The sequence below is a fragment of the Lynx canadensis genome, chromosome D2 (assembly GCF_007474595.2).
Source record: "Lynx canadensis isolate LIC74 chromosome D2, mLynCan4.pri.v2, whole genome shotgun sequence".
In the NCBI taxonomy this organism is placed as follows: Eukaryota; Metazoa; Chordata; class Mammalia; order Carnivora; family Felidae; genus Lynx; species Lynx canadensis.
Genome location: NC_044313.2, coordinates 31253182 through 31270707, shown reverse-complemented (window position 1 = coordinate 31270707; position 17526 = coordinate 31253182). Strand labels below are relative to the sequence as shown.

At 50.8% G+C, this 17526-nt stretch overlaps 1 protein-coding gene across 1 annotated transcript in view; it reads right to left on the bottom strand.

Moving 5' to 3' along the window:
- Positions 1-17526, bottom strand: part of SLIT1 (slit guidance ligand 1) — a 168250-nt gene that overhangs the window by 133725 nt on the left and 16999 nt on the right. Inside the window, exons 2-4 of the mRNA XM_030334219.1 lie at positions 12358-12429; positions 10184-10255; positions 6730-6801 (exon numbers count right to left, since the gene is read on the bottom strand). Of these exons, the coding sequence (XP_030190079.1) occupies positions 6730-6801; positions 10184-10255; positions 12358-12429 (216 nt within the window). The remainder of the gene's footprint in view (positions 1-6729; positions 6802-10183; positions 10256-12357; positions 12430-17526) is intronic.

Sequence of the window (17526 nt, the reverse complement as noted above, 5' to 3'; positions counted from 1 at the left end):
TGGGGCTGAGGGGATAGGTAGGTGGTGGGAAGATGGGTAGGTGGATAGGTGCAGGAGGTGAATGGGTGGTAAGTAGGAGGTGGATGGGTAAGGGGCGGTGGAAGGATGATATGGAAGGATGAGCTGTAGCATCAGAGAGACCAGGGTTCAAATTTGGCTCAGCCCCCTGGGCAGGTCACAAACCCTCTGAGCTTGCATTCCTTCATCTGTAAAATGGGGGAAATGCTGACATCAGAGATGTTCTGATGATGAAATCAGATAATGTTTGTGGGTTGCCCCCCTGATCCTGGCCCAGAATAACCTTCCATTTGTTCTAACCATTGCTGTAACAACTGCGGTCCCTGAGACCTTCTGTGACCGTCCTGGGAGCCCCAGGCAGTGAGAGGACGTCACAGGATGGGCACTCTTCTGCAGAGCCGCTGACTCCCTCTAATGTGGACAAGGAGTGCGGGTGGGCACCCTCTTCTAAAGAGGTGGTGGGGTGGGGGTGCTGAGCAGGAACTCAGAGCCCACTCTCAGTGGGGGCATCCCCAAGGAAGCAGAGAGTGCACAGGTGACTCCAGGGTACTAATAAACATTTCTGGAGCAACATCACCTACTTGCTCCATGCTTGTTCAGGACAGTACCAAAGAGCACAAAAGCCAGATTCCCTTGTCAATTCCTGAGCCTGCACAGTGACTGACCCAGGTCACACCCCAGCCTCTGCCTACAGAGCCCTTCTGCTGGCGAGCACACCTCCGTGGCTCCCTCCGTGGCCCCTAGGGGTGCCTCCATAGGTGCACCTCGTGAAAAACAGCCTCTCGTGAAAAAAAATGTTAAACCTGTTGGGGGAGGTCCCTGCAAAGCAAGAGGATGGCTCTGAGTTACGACAGATGAGGACAAATCACCAGCAGAGGACAAAGGCTCAAGTGTAGGGTCAACTTAGAGGCTGTAGTGCCACCTCCAAAGCAATCCCTATGTAGAATCACCTAACATTTCCTGAGCATCTACCACAGGCCACAAAGTTTACAGCTGACACGAGAGTGGGTTACACCTCTCTCCAATCCCCACAACAGCCTGTGAGGTAGACGGTATTATCTTTATCTGATAAAAGAGCAAAACGGTGCTCGATGGGGTTACAGGAAGTCCTCCAACATCACATACCTAGCACTCACTGTAACTCAGACCACAGAAGCTTGTCATCGTTTATAAAAGCTGGGAGGTCTCCTACCATAGAAATTACACATGCTTCTTTTCAGAATATCTGGGAAATAAATAGAGAAAAGGAAAAAAGTCGCCCAGAGACCACCCCTGTTGGCAGTTTGCAGTCTGTTTCTGTGCTTTCTTTAGAGTGATTTCTTTAGTGGTTATATTGTCAGTACAATTTTGCATCCTGACTTTTGATAACACAAACAGTTATCTGCATTGCTTTACATAAAGACCACTTTTGGTGATATAAATATCTCATCAAATAGATACACCAGAATTTGTTTAACTGCTCCCTCAACACTGGACACTTGGTTATTTCTATATTCAATATTCTATATTTCAATAGAGGAATATTCTGTATTTCAAATTCTAATTAACGCTGCAGTGAACATGTTTGCACCCATGTATTATTACTTCCTTGGGCTCGATCCCCAAATGTGAGCTTCAGGACCTTCAAAGGCCCGGTGTCTAATTCCAACCCGATCACCTCACTGCCCTGTGGTCCAAGCCAAGTCACCGCCTGGGCCTCAGGTCCCGCGTAAGGAACGAGATGGACAGACCAACCCAACTCAGGGGGAGATATTACTGAAGAATAGCCAGGAACAGGAACCCTGCAGCCACGTCGACAACATCAACATAAATGTGGGCTGCAGCATCAAAGTGTGCCAGTCACTTTGTGATCACACCTTACCCTACGTATTTGGTCTCTCTCAAACCTGTTTTCATGCCTAGTTAGCATAATGGCCTCTGCTGAAAGTCCATGATTTGCTCCCGGTGAAAAGGATTAGCAATGGATCCCTTAAAGCAGAGGGGAGGTCAACAGGTGAGAGACCAGAAACGCCAGGCCCTGCCTCCCCTCTCTCCCTGGCTCTTAAGGGAATGTGGTCCCCCTCCAGGTCCTGGAGGAGGAGCGGGCTCCATGGTAAGACTACACCGGGTGATCCCACAAACCCCCAACACAGCTCCTTGGCCTGGGGATGATCTCATGACCAGTCATGAGGTCATGAGGTGAGCCAATCAGATTCTTTCCCCAGAAATCTGGAGTTAGGACCTGAGACCTGGGCATTAACTCCAAAGTCAGAAGAAGCAGGAGGGGAGTCGGCACTGTGGCTAACCAAAGTCATGGTGGAACTGAGATGTTGTCCATAAGCCCATAATAAGTAGATATTCAGAAAGAACTAGAAACACCCTTCACATCTCAGTCCTGGTCCCAGCTCTACTTCACTTCCTGTCCTGGGGAAACTGAGTCTGCTGGTTGTCCCCTTCAAGTACCCCACCACACCCTTACCGTCACCAGCGTGCAGGAGTTCCTATTTCTGGAGCCGAGAGTGCCCAAGTGCTGCTTGGACAGACCAAGTGGACTGGGAGAGTTAACAGAGGTGTTTTGCAATGCCAGATGTTCAAGTCAATAGACAGGGTGGAGGTGGGACAAAGAATGTTAGCAAATAAATCTCTAAGCACTTGCTCCTCACTGTTCCCTAGAACAGCAACAAAGGTAAAAAGCTCAGTGAGGCCACACGCCACAAACAACCAGATCAACCAAAGGGTTTGTTTAACCATTTCCCTCAGAATGTGTACTTTTGAGATGGCCTGAATTGGAGGGGCACCATGCTGCACTAAACCAAGTTGGGCCCAGTCATGAACTCAAGTCCTGGGCTGACCTAAGGGGGAAAATGCACAGGAGCTCTCCTCAAAGTCCTGATGGCTGGCACACCTGTGCTTACAGATGAGCTTAAGAAATATTCTAGAGGAGAGCTAGAGAAAGCAGTCCCCCTCCACCCGGGTCTGGCCATGCTCCTGGATAAGAAACATCTCCTCCCAAGAGTTAGGGACCCATTGCCTAAAAAGAAAAAGCAGCAGGCACTGGGAAAGGTTCTGGCTCTAGAGCCTGGAAATATTCCCCAAAGAGCCACCAAGCCTTCGATCGGGAGGGCCCATCTCCTGGAAGTCCTTCTGTTCACTGCTGACTGGCCCCCTCCCCAAGGCAGCCAGCCCTAGGCCACTGGGGTAAGAACATCCAATGTTTCTGGAGGCCACTGCCTCCAGCTCCCAGCCCTATAGGGTGCCAAGAGCACGAGTCAGGCAGACTCCTGTCCCCTTCAATGGCTTTTCCACTCCTTGAATGGCGCTCCTTGTGCCAGCCTTTGGATATAAAACTCAGCTATTTAATATTTGTTAAGGCATAGAAGTGCTTTTCTCCAGTAAAACATGAAGAGCACTGGGTGGGGAGTCCAAAGGGGCTTCAGTACTGACCCTGAGGAGGTCGCTTTACCCCTCCAACTTTGACTTTTTCCTGACTTTCAACAGCAATAAAACCATGACACTCTGTTCACCTCGCAGGGTCACAGGTCTCAGACGAGACACGGGAGTGCCAGCTTCACTGCAGGGCCATTCACTCACCAACATTGTCCAGAGCACAACGGACATCGGCTGCAGGCCTGGATGCTTTACGTGCACGATCTCAGCTCAGCCTCCTGATAGCCCAACAGCGTACCGGTAAGAAAAGGCCCCAGGAAGTTAAACCATCTGGCGTTATACCTTGAAAAATCCAGGACGACCTGACCCTTGATTTTCTCCTCCAGGCTACCTTCCCATTCCACCAGGGATCCAAGCTCTCTAGACACAGGCCAAGAAGGCAGCCACATGGACCACACTGTGTCACCACTGTCAGGAGGGGAGCCCACGGACAGGCAGGACACCAATAAAAGGCACCGGGGCACCTGGTAAAAGGTAGACCCAAGAGTTGGAGAAAGACCCCTGTGGAGCCATCCTATCCCCTTCAGCCCCAAGAGCTGGTGGAAGGCTATGGCCAAAGATGTCAAAATATGAATAGGGTTAGAAGTAATCTCAAGCAAAAGGCGGGAAGTTTGTGAATTTAGATTCATATGAGGGGATCTTGGGTATTTTAAAATAAATGAGAGATGGAAACAACCTAAGTGTCCATCAACAGATGAATGGATAAAGATGTGATATATATATAACGGAATACTATTCAACCATGAAAAAGAATAAAATCCTGCCATTTGTAACAATATGGATGGACCTTGAGGGATTTTGCTAAGTGAGATAAACCAGAGAGAGAAAGACAAGTACTCCACGGTATCAGTCATATGTTGAATCTAAAAAAAAAAAAAAAAAAAAAAAGTCAAATTCATAGAAACAGAAAATGGCAAATGGCAAAGTGGTTGCTGGGGGTGGGGGAAAATAGGAAGAGGTAGATCACAGGACACAAACTTTCAGCTATAAGATGAATAAGGTCTGGGGTGACTGGGTGGCTCAGTGGGTTAAGCGTCCAACTCTTGATTTCAGCTCAGTTCATGATCTCACGGTTCGTGGGTTCGAGCCCCACGTCAGGCTCTGCAGTGGCAGTGAGGAGCCTGCTTGGGATTCTCTCTCTCTCTCCTTCTCTCTCTCTCTCTCCCCTCCCCGACTTGCTCTCTAAATAAATAAGTAAAATGTTTCATAACATAAGTGAGAGAGGGTCGAAGCAGGTGCCCAGAGCTCAACGGCAAGCACGCACTAGACACATACTCTGAACGCCGGTCAGTGGAAGACAGTGGGTCAGGATGGCCGAGGGGAAGGGAAGCCGAGCAGACAGATAATGCTGGGAGCATGAGGGCAGACTTTTGCAAGGTGAAGAGGGCTTGGGGAAAGCGAAAAGAAAAGTACAGGAGGACACCAAGGGAAAAGATGTTCGGGATGAATTTTTGCAGAGGCGGAGCTGTGATAAGACCTGCGAGAGCCAGCTTCTAGAAAGGACAGCACAGAGAAAACAGGAGCTGCTGGAGCCAGGACAGGGCAAGGCCAGCACCTGCCCGTGACCAGTAACAGCACAGAACTCAGGTTAAAGCACAGGTTAGGGAGATGTTAGGGCGGACGCATCTGCTGGGAAGGACCATGCACCTTCAGCAGCTAAGTAAAGTGCCCACCGTGTATGCCCAGCCTGGAATGAAAGCACCAACCCACCAAGTGACGGGGGACTGAAGAAGGCCCGGCTCAAGCCCAGGGGTGGTGAAGACCAGCAGAAGGGGTCATCACTGAGGGTCACTATGGAGATCCTCCAGGCCAGAAGGAGGAAGAAACGGGAAATGACCATAGAGACCATTTGGACAGCTCAAAGACAAAAACTTGAAGGCAGGTTCAATGACACAGTCTAATCAAGAGCTTTGGAAATCGTGACAGACGTGGAAAGAACCGGCTGTGCTTAATCCAAACTCCAAGTCACACCCATCAGCACTCAGGCAGCCCTAGGGTGCCATCTCCCACCCAGCCCCTGCCCCTCAGTCTTGTCTAAGTCACTTGCTGCCTCTTCCTCCACCTCGGTGCTGCCTATAAACTTCTTCAGGGAAGACCAGCAGCCTCACTTCCTCACATGGTGCTCTGTTGGCCATGCAGGTCCCAACCATATTGTTAATGACAACTGAAAGAACTCAAAAGCCTCCCAACCTAAAATTCAAAATCCCTACAGCCCTTCCAAAATCTAACAAGAGGGGCACCTGGGTGGCTCAGGCGGTTGAATGTTCGGCTCTTGGTTTCAGCTCAAGTAACAATCCCGCCGGTTCATGAGTTCAAGTCATGGGCTTGACGGGCTCTATGCTCTATGCTGACAGTGCAGAGCCTGCTTGGGATTCTCTCTCTCTGCCTCTCCCTTGTTCACACACGCTCTCTCTCTCTTGCTCTCTCTCCCTCAAAAAATTAATAAGTAAACATTTTTAAAAATCTAACAAGAGGACACAGTTGTTGTAGATACTTACGGAAAGCAAAGTGAAGGAAAACATAAATTGTTGGAACACAGATTTGGGGCTCAAAGTTAACAAAATGTTTCTAACACGCAGATCTGTGCAATAATGCAACTGACTGTGGAGGTGGTGAACTCTCCATCATTAGAGGTAGCCAAGCAAAGACTGAAGGACCACAGGCTAAGGAGCTGCAGAAGAGATTCCTTAGATGATCTCTAAGGTCCTCTCCAACCCAAGATCCCAAAAAAGAAGCAAATGCTAGAACAATTACAGACACATTTAGCACATCACAGAGTAGCAGAATTAGCCACTACCCTTTAAACTTGGAAGAAGTACATTTACAGCAGATAGAAGCCATGGTTACTAAGTTTCCAGACCTCATTACCCGATCTGAAAATATAAATAGGTCCAAGAAGGGCTTAGTTGAATGAATAAATATTCGACCCAAGGCAGGTTACCAAAGGCTGAGACAGATGCGCAAAGACAGTGCTCCCTATAAAGCCTGGCATCACAGCTGACGAGAATGTCCACTCCCAGAACATTCTCACATCCACACTGTCAGAGGCAGCACACAGAACTGAATGAGTCGTGGATTCTGCAAGTGCTCACCAGACAGAAATGCCCCCACGCAGCACCTTCCTACAGAAAGGGCCTGGCTTTTGATGCCCCGTGCAACTCCTGACAGGTGAGGAGCAGGAGGTCACCGTCATGGGAAGTTCTGGGTCCCCCTGACCAGACACTGCCCCTCCCACAGGGTGAGGGACTAGACCACAGACAGAGTTTTGGCCACAGTGTCACTCACAGCCTCGACAGAGCCTGGTTATTCTGGAACAGCAGTTCTGGCAAACTGTGCAGCTGGTTCCGGTTCAGTCGTCTGAAAAAGAGAAGAAAGGAAGAGTTGGAAGTTGCCTAAGAGTTCCAGGAAATCCAAAGACTTTTCAGAAAGCACTGGACTCAGAGTGAGAGGGCACAGGGTTCCAATTTTAACAAAGTCACTGTGTAACCCCAGGGAAATTACCTCCTCCGGGCCTCAGTTTCTTCATCTATAAAGTGGGAATTCACCATCCAACACTTGGGGAGGAGAAGCACAGAGCGCCTGTGAAAGCTCCCCACCAAGGACCCGAAGTACAGTGGGCGTCGACACCTTCCATGACTTCCTCCCTTGCTCATCATCATCATCGTTACATTTACATGACCCTTTGTAATTTAGAAGGCACTGATTCAAATATCATCTTGGTTTTCGAGCTGAATACCTGACTACACTTGAAATGTGAGATATACCCTTATGGGGTAGGACTAGCCACAAGGTCCTGATTTTTTGTTGTTTCATCCACATTTGACTCCGTGGCAACTTAACTTTTTTTTTTTAGTGTTTGCTTTAGGTCTTTTTTCAAAATGAAAACAGCTTTCTCGATTTTCTAAATTATGTATGAAAACGCATGCTTAATTCTTGAAAAACTTCAAGCAATAGAAGAAAATGTATTCAGCCACCTGCATTTTCCTCACTCAACAATTTGTGGATGTCTTTTCATGCCAAACGATAGAGAACGACCCCTTTATTTTTAATGACTGACTAGTATGCCCATCATTTCTAATTGCTCCACGGGTGGACAGACGACTCCCCGTTTTGTAAACACAGGCAGGAGTGGGAAGTCTGGTCCTGGAAGGTGGCCTGGCGGAGAAGACCCAATACAGAAAGGACCCGGACTCGTCCCAGGAAGGCAGCGATGCCTAACCAGAAGCTTCTTGCCACCGTCAGCACCTAGTTCTCTACTCCAGAGCACCGGAGGCCCATCCACTGGGGCTGTGGCACCTGTAAATGTAGAACCTCGGTGCTCACACAGACCATCTGCAGGGGCTTCACCTGGGAGTTGGTAAGCACTGCGTACCCCAGCCCTGTTGAGTCAGAGTCTGCATGTTACCAAGATCCCCCAGTGATCTGCGTGCACGTCAAGGTTGGAGAAGCACAAGTGTACGAGGCAGCCCCCGCCCTCCAGACTACAGTACAGTTTGGGCCTCACACGACCATCCCCTTCAACAGTGCTGGGCGATGAGAAACCAACTCGGCAAGAGCTTTCTTTCACTGGGAGGGAGGAAGAAATGTAGTTCTCTGCGGCCAGTAGTAACTGGTCTGTGGTAACCTCCTCAGAGGTCGCTCTTCGTCTGATATGTGAGAAAGGCATCATTTTCTAGCACGGCGCAGACAATTAGACCAGCTGGAAGAGGTTTACTCAAAAGGGAGGGCTCCTAGGGAAACACACCACTGCCTTGGAAAAAAAAAAGCGGGGGGGGGGGGGGGACCACCAATATAATCCTTAAAGCAACAGGAGTAGACATCAGATCACATCAAGTTCCTTCACCTTGTCTAGTAAATTAATCCTGTGTTTACACTGTCTGGTAATCATTGTTTTTTTTTTTTGTTTTGTTTTGTTTTCCCCCAGGACTTTCTCATCTTTCTGGCTTCAATTTCTGAAAACATTTAAGAGGGAAAAAAAATCCAATAGCCAGTTTAAAGTAGAAAATCAAAGGACGCCAAAGGAGGGACCCAGCACGGCGAGGAACCTGCAGGTCCCTGCCCTATCTTGGTGGCAGCAGCAGGCATGACCTGGGCCACCCCCAACATGGGTAGACCCCCGCCCACCTTTTCTCCTCCTGCAGGGCAGGGCAGCCCCCAGCCAGAGCCGCAGTGGGTTAGGTCCCAACCAGGCCCTCCCAGCCAAGTCACAAGGACATATTTTGTTCTGAGACTTTTCAAGAAAACAAACACAGGACTAATCATCTGTCCTAGCTGCAGCCTCCTTATTGCTCAGGTTTAGGCCTGGATGAAGAACACAAAAGAAAGATCGCCTTGAATGTCTTCCAGGCAGCAGGAAGGCAAGAAGACAGCCATATTCTTCTCCCTTTATTTAATACCTCCCTTTCTTTGAAGTAAAAGAGAAGAGTGAGGTATGAGGTCATAGTCATTAAGATCTCAGGCTTTGGAGGGAAAATGATCCGGGTTCTAATCCCTTCTTCTGCCCTTAATCTCTTAATAATCACTTAATAACACAAGTGCCTTAACTGCACTGCACCTCTGTTTCTCATCCGTAAAACGCCACTGACCACTGTGTTGTTTTAAGGATTAAATGAGATACAGTAGGGCAAAGAGCTCAGCTTGGCGCCTGGCACAGAGTAAGGCAATCAACAGTAGCTATAATTATAATTATAAACTCATTGTAAGAAAATTCATCAAAAAGATGAGCACAAAGAATAAAATTATCCCACCACTCAGTGTAATGAGAGTTAATATTCCCAATGATTTTCCTCCTCCTGTATTCTATGTACATACAAGCTGATTTAATTTACATAAATGTCACTTCCTGCCTTTTTCATTTAATATTACATTGTGAGCACATTCCAATGGTCTCAACTGTTCTTGACAAATGTGATCTGATATCTTATGTCTCCACCAGAATGGTTTTCCATTTTTTTGTTGTATTTGTTGTATTTCAATGATGTGCCATGAATATCCCCCTGATATACAAATTTTTAGCCACATCTCTGATTATTTCCTTAAAATGAAATGGGACTTTCTGGCTCGAAGGGCATGAACTTCAGGACTCTGCGCACCTCTTGAGAGCCAAACCAAAGCAAAAAAATGAGACCAGTGACCACCGTGAACTTGAGTGTCCATCCCCCACCTCACTCGTACCACATTCCCTTTTCTTTTCATTACTGCCAACCTGAAATGCAAAAATTGATCAAGACCCATTTTCAAATGCAAAAGCCCTGTATGGAGCAAACCATGTAAATCAGAAACATTTCCACCTTCCAGTTTCTGTGCTGTGGCCCTGAACACCCAAGACACAAATCCTCAGGTGGCCGGCCACTGTACCTTCCCTGACGGTCCCCTTGGCACACCATTTCTTCCTTATGGCTACACAAATCAGTGGGTATGAGATGATATGAAGCCATCTCACTTCCTCAGTACTGCATGGATTTTTTTGCCATGATGTATTTTCAGGGAAAACCAACAAAGACAGTTGCTTTTAGAGCACGGGGCGCGGACACCCTCCAGCTTTGTCCTTGCTGTCATCTCACGACAACAATGCCGTGACGGCTTCCACGGCTGCGGCTCCCCCTGGCTCCCATCAACAGGTGGGAGGCGGGCGGGGCGTGCAGTCCTCTCCCCGCACACGGCCCTCGCTGCCAGACTCAGCCATCATGTGCCCCCGGCGCCACCCCACCGCCCCAAGCCTGTGCCCACGGATACTTACAGCCGCTCCAGCTCCTTCATGTCGTCGAAAGCCCCCCGTTCCACCACTCCAATCTGGTTCTCCATCAGCTGCCTGGGGAGGCAAAGAGACAGGACAGCTGCAGGGTGTTGGACAGGAACTCTCAGCAGCAGATGGCACAAGGGAGTGAAACAGGAGCAGGGCCGGAGATACATGCAGACCCGCGTCCCAGCCCGAGCGGACAAAACTGCCTCACAAGCTTGCAAATTCCCGACAGGGCTGGCGGGCACGCTCAGCCCCGACAGCAAGATGCACTTCCAGCCCCTGAGCCCATGCCGATCCCTCTGAAGCGGCCACCGTGGTCACAGGATCCCAGAGCACCGGGCCACGGCTCCAAAGACATCCTCGTTTTGGGAAGCTGGGACCCAGGCAGCAGGGGTCAATGCCAGGCTGCTGGCGCACGTGCCCTCCTTCAGCCCAGAGGGCACACGTCCAAGCGGCAGAGCAGGGGGATGGGCCGGTAGCAGGGGGCGGGGAGCCTGTGCCAACTGGGCAAAGCCCACACGTGCAGCAAACACACTGCAGTTGGCAGCCAGCACCCCTCTGCCCGCACTCCTACACCGCCTGGCCCCATCTGCTGCCCACTCGACCACCTGGCTCCACGAGACTGCACCTCCTCACCACCAACGCGCCCTACAGCCCAGAACATCCGGCTGGCAGGCAGTTTGCTTGTTGCGTGGGAATTTTGGAGACCGTCGAGTAGATTTTTCTCCCTGTGGTTTTCTCCTGTCCACTCTCAAGCGGGTGGCTCGAGGTCCCACACGGACCTCAGAGGAGGTTTGGGGATGGGACAGGGGCAGAAGCTGCCACCACACACTTCTCTTCTTCCACCTTGTTTCCAAAAGCCCAAGCTGTTGAGGAGCTCGTGCTGGAGGCCTGGGTGGGTGGGGGGTGACAGGAGGGAAGGAGGGTTTTCCTGTACTCAGAAGAGATTCCTGGAGCCTGGGGAGGAGTCAAAGATCAGCGGGTTCTAGAGCAGCAGAGACCCCTGCCCAGCAACTGACAGCTACGACCCCAGGGAAGATGGAGACCACAAGGTCTCCAGACCCGCCCAAGACCCTCAGAACTGCAAAGTAGTTCTGAAAGAACTGAGGCCCCAGGACCCTTGCACTACCCTGACAGTAGGGGGTGAGGACCCTATGACGGTCTGATGTTGAATGTGTCAGAATGCATGCATGTGTCTGAGAGGAGTAGAGCAGGAAGCGACGAAGGGATCCAACCTTTCCCCTCCTCGCTCCTCAGTCCTCACTCCTCACCCCTGCCCAGCCCAACAAGGGAAATGCTGTGGACGGCTCCTTTGCTGGCTAGTGGTCAACGCCAATAGAGCCACACCCATCGCCTCCAATATCTGCCCCTGTCAGGCACCCAAGGGGGTCACCTCTATCCTCAACTGCCCCCACTCATCTACCGTCTCAAGTCAGGGGTAGCCTTGCCAGAGAGTCTTTCTGAGGCACAGAGTCAAAAGAACTATGGAGAATGTTATAGGCTGAAGTGCATCCCCCAAAATTCATACACTGAAGCCCTAACCCCCAACGTGATTTGGAGATGCAGCCTTTAGGGAGGTTATTAAGGTTAAATGAGGTCATAAGGGTAGGGCCGTAATCTGGTAGGACTGGTCTCCTTATAAGAAGAGAAAAAGACACCAAAGATCTCTCTCTGTGCACACACAGAGGAAAGGCCATATGAGGACACAGCACGAAGGTGGCCAAGAAGACAAGCCTCACTACAAACAACCTTGATGGCACCTTGATCATAGACTTCCTCAAGAACTGTGAGAAAGTAAATTTCTGTTGTTTAAGCTACCCCGTCTGTGGGTGTTTTGTTATGGCAGCCCCAGCAGGCTAAGTCAGAGACCTAAAGGTTCCTCATGGTTACCCGGTCTTCCCTCATTCCAGGATACAACCAACAGACAAGACGCCCCATCTGTCCGGCCCAGACCCTGCCAGGCAGCGACCACTGGTGCCTATGCTGAGCCCAAGTGCTCAGCCGTGTGCAAGACGGTGGCTGCTCGGGGGAAGGACTCACTGGCACTTCCACTCCACCCCCCTCAGGGCATCCAGGGTCTCTGGCCCACAACCCTACAACCCACAGCCAGGACTCTGCTCAGGAGCCACAGGGCCACTGCCAAGGGTAGGGGCAGAAGGGAGGTTACTCACAGCACCCGCAGCTGCTTGAGTCCCACAAAGTCATTTTTATGGATCCGAGTGATGTTGTTGCCGTTGAGTTCCCTGGTGGAGGCAAGGAGAGAACGAAATGGGTGAGATGCCCAGGGTGGCCCCCAGGCCAGGGCTCAGCTCCACGCTCCCTCTCCACCTGCCTCCAGCCTGTCCTCTCATCAATGGGGCTGGGTGCTTCCCAGCCAAGCCCCGGGACCCCCAAGTCTATGCCAAGGCCCAACAAGCTAAGGCCCATCTTTGCAGCTGATGTGAGGCCAGGGAAATGCACAGGGCACAGGCTCGCTGCTGGAAGAGCCGTGGAAGCCAAAGTCATGGCTTTTGCCCAGAAAGACCTCAGGCTCATTGGAGAGACAAGACATTCACGCAGGGAAGAACTTGGAAACTAGACAGTTGGAGGCTATTCAGGTGGAATCCTCACTGAGCCTCAGTTTCCTCATCTATGAAGCGGGGATAATAACTGTGACTAGCTCATCAGGTTAGCATGGGGCATAAACAAGTAAAGAGCATGGCCTGTGCTTGAAAGGGGCCCCCTTGCAGACACCCATGCCATTATCTGGTGGCACTGGCTCCTACAGGCTGTTGTGAGGAGACGGCAGGGTGGGCCATGCATTTTAAGGAGATTGAGTACACGGGGCCCAAGATGAGACCTAAAAGACAAGGCAGGTGTGCACAGTGAGAGGGACAGAGTGGACATTCTGGGAAAGGGGAACGGCCCTTTGCCTGGGGAATGAGGGAGGAGACAGGCTGGGAGTCGGGAGCTGTGGGAAACGGGGTGGGGGGATGGGAGTCCGGATCACAGAGGGCCTGAAAAAGCAAGCAGAGGAAGACAGGGAGCCTGGAAGGCCCACAGGCAGGAGCCTGCCACAAGGTCCATCTTGCATCGAGGAGAAGGAGGGCAGGGCCGAGGAGGACAGGGGGGCCCACTGTCTGGAGCAGGGCCAGGCCTGAACTGCAGTGGCTCCTCTCCCCACACCACCCCGGCCTCTGGCCCTCCCTTCCCTTCCAAGGCTACTGTGTTCTTCCTCAGCCCTCCCCAACCATGACCCGGGCACCTTGGCCATGAACCCCACCTTAGAGGCCATCTGACCCCTGCCGAGCCTCTGCCAGGCCACTTCTCTTCACAGGGAGCTAGCACAGCCTCAGAAAAGCAGGTCCTTCCAGGAGGCAGCTACCGCACTCCCCAGAACGTTCTTCCACTGAGCCACACACGGCAGAATCTCAACCAGGCCTAGCCTCAACCACCTCCACATCTAATCTATCTCCCTGTGGCAGCTCGGTGGCCACATCCACGCCACCTCCTCCTCTTTCTCACCGCGTCAGAGTCACTCACGTGCTTGGCAACAAGCTAACTACCCCCATCCCAACGCACATGCGCACACACACACACACACATACCATATTCCCCTGCAGCCCAACCTCCTCGCCTACCAACACCTGTCAGCCCAAATCCAAGCTACTTTGAAAATCGGCAAGCTCCCTCTCCTCTAAGCGTTTAGGAAGCGTGTTTGGCCTAGATGATGTTCTAGAGTTGCATCTGCTAAGAACAACGTATGTTATTAGTTTCCACACACTCCAGAAACTAGGCTCTGTGTACATCCTCCCGCAGGGCTGGAAAGTAGTTACGGTGCCTGTCTTACAGACGAGGAAACTGAATTGCCGCTCAGAGAGGTCAGGTGTCTCCCGGAGGGCACCAGCTGGTAAATGACAGAGCAGAGATCTGGACACGGCCGTCTGATCCTAGGGCCTAGGCTTCTTCCACCAGGCCAGGCCCGTGACAAGCTGATAACTCATTCAACCCATCACTCTCTCCACCCTTCCCCTGAGCCTGGCTCCTGATCCTGAGGGGCAGCTGGAAAGACTCATTCCCTGCTCTTCTCTCTTCTATCAGGATCTCTCAGAGGGGCTTGAGGCCTCTCCAAAGTAATGGGGCCCCTGACGACTGGCCCAGACAGAGCCACTTCCTGGCCTAGACGCTGCAAGGGGGCCCTCTCTAGGTGAGATGGGCTCTTTTCCACGTGAGGGTTTTTATTGAACCAAATATCCTTCCCTGACACCTCGGAGCCTCACCTGTGCACCCCAAACTGCTCCTCCTGTGCACAACTGCACCTCAAGCATCGAGAACCTCGTCAACAAGCCCTGAAAATTGGTTCCCTATGCAAGTGTGGCTGGTTTCCTTTGGTCCATCCTGCTGAAACCTTCATCCCCAAACCCCAAACCACAAGGAATTTTTAACTGTTTTAATTTTTTTATTATAAAGATATTTCAGTACTGATTACAAGAGCAAAAATGTTAAAAAATGGACATCAACAAAGCAATGTTTAAATTTTTAAAAATTTATATTTATTTATTTTTGAGAGACAGAAAGAGCACAAGGGGGCAGGGGCAGAGAGGGAAGGAGACACAGAATCCGAAGCAGGATCCAGGCTCTGAGCTGTCAGCACAGAGCCCGACACGGGGCTTGAACTCACGAACTATGAGATCGTGACAAAGTCGGACACTTAACCAACTGAGCCACCCAGGCACCCCTTAAAATTTTTTTTAACGTTTATTTATTTTTGAGAGAGACAGAGACAGAGAGAGAGAAAGAGAAAGAGAGAGAGCAAGCAGGGGAGGGGCAGAGAGAGAGGGAGACACAGAACCCAAAGCAGTTTCCAGGCCGTCAGAACAGAGCCCAAAGTGGGGCTAGAACCCACGCACCTGAGATCATGACCTGAATCGAAGTCCAAGGCTTAACCCACTGAGCCACCCAGGACCCCCGACAAAGCAACATTTAGTTGACTTTCCAGCACATCTGTGAAACCAAGTACTATGTAGCCATTTAAAAGGGTACAGATCAGTTTGTACTGACAGGGAAAGATGTCCAGGATACAGAACGGGTAAGAGGGTTACAAGACAGCTTGTATTCTGCGAGCTGCTCATGTAAAACCACACACAAGTCATCCCAGTATGCGGGCAGAGCGAGCTCACTGGGGCTTATAGTAATGCCACATATTAATACCTATAACTGCTCAGTGGTGGGAACTGAGGTGACTTTAGTCTCTTTTATACTTTTCTGCACTGTTTGGATTTTTAAAGTACATCTATATTTTTATAAGCCAACATAATATTCAAGTTATTGCACTGAAAAATAAGAGTAACACAGAGGCACCTGGGTGGCTCAGTTGGTTTAGCCCCCGACTCTTGATTTCAGCTCAGGTCATGATATCACCATTCATGAGCTCCAGCCCCATGTTGGGCTGTGCACTAACAGTGCAGAGCCTGCTTGGGATTCTGTCTCCCTCTCTGTCCCTCCCCTGCTTGCTCTCTCTCTCTCTCTCTCTCTCAAAATAAATAAAAATAAACTTAAAAAATAATAATAACAGGGGTGCATGGGTGCCTTGGTTGGTTAAGGGTCTGACTTCGGCTCGGGTCACAATCTCACAGCTTTGTGGTTCAAGCCCTGCATCAGGCTCTGTGCCCACAGTGCAGAGCCTGGAACCTGCTTCAGATTCTGTGTCTCCCTCTCTCTCTCTGTCCCTTTCCCACTCATGCTCCCTCTCTCTCTCTCTCAAAAACAAAACATTAAAAAAATTTTTTTAAATCATAAGAGTAATACATGCACATTGTTATTTTTTCCGTTTTCTGAAGAATAAAGAAAAAAATTAAAATCACACATAAATCCATCACCCAGAATTAACCTCTGTTAACATTCTAGAAGTTTCTCCCAAGCCTGTTTTCTTCGGATACAATTTTTATATAGTTGAAATAATTCAACAAATATTTATTGAAGATTTACTGCTGGCAAAGCATTTTACAAGGGGATGGGTGAGACAGAAGTGGTACGCGCTCCTTCTGCCATGTTACACCCTGTTCATTCCCCCACTGATGATTTCTGACAGGCCAGCACTTCTCCCTGCATCTGGATGCATCAAGTTACTGGGGCATTCCCCGACCCCCCCCCGCCCCCCCCCCCCCGGTTCAATGATAAACACCGCATAAAGTTTGGTGGGCATTTGGGAGGAATACATTCCTGGAGACAAAATCATTCAGTCAAAAGTCATGAAAAAGCTGATGAATGTTACAATAACTGGCTCATTCTTTCTCGTGGCAACCATGGTTTATTTATAAGGCAATTGACTTCAACAATTGTTCATTTCACAGACAGCAAAGCTGAGGCAAAGGAAAATGTTAGGGCTTGTCTGAACAAGGCCCAACGGAAAGTCAGGAACCCCTGCGGTGGGCCGGGGGGTGGGCACGGAGCACTCACAGGGACTTCTGGTGACGTATCATACTCACATGCCTCTCTTCTTACCCTTTTGCACCAGCCCCTGCGCAGACCCCCGGAACCATTCTTTAGCCCACCATCAGGCGACTCCACCCCCTCCTCCTCACTTCCTGCTCCCCACTCCACCCCCACGCAAGAAAAGACCTGAGACAGGCAGGTGGAAGAAACAACAGTGCAGACAACGAGGCAAATACAGCCTCTCTCTCAGGAGGCCCTGCTGGTGGCTTCCGGACAAGAATGCCCATGGACACTCAAGCCGCCCCCCCATCCCAGCCCCCTGCCTCCCTCTCCAGCTCTCTTACCCGGGAGCTAAGTGCCTCCTCTCAGGGGAGAGCCCTCTACAGGCAGCCTGGGAGGCAGAGGCAGCTCTCATCCGGCACCCAGGTCTGAGGGCTGCTGCTTAACGAGGCATTATCACCACTTAGGCCATTTAGGCCGAGAGAATGACCTCCACGGGGTAGCTCAGGGCAGCCAGGATTAAGTTTCCAACGTGGGCCAACCACTTCCCCTCAAACCTTCGGCCGAGGCTGCTGGAATGAGGCAAGGAGGTCATTTTTCTCCAGCGCCTGACTCCTCCAACAGGTGGTCCTTCGGTGTCGCCATGGAGACGCCCTCCCCAGCAAGCCACCTGGGAAAGAGAAGCTGGGAGAGGCTGCTGTGACCTTCCGACCTTTGCAGCCACAGCAGCCAGGCGGGGGGGGGGGAGCCTCCAGGGCGGCTCCCAGCCTGGTTTCCAGGAAGAACCCGGATCCAGAGCTACCCAGGCTCCCTGAGGTTCTCGCCGCCAGGGCCCCACATCCACCACTCCTCCCTGCCGGGCAGCCACTGAGTGCAGGCTCTGAGCCCAACTCCTAGCACGCTTCATCTCACTCACCCTCACCCTC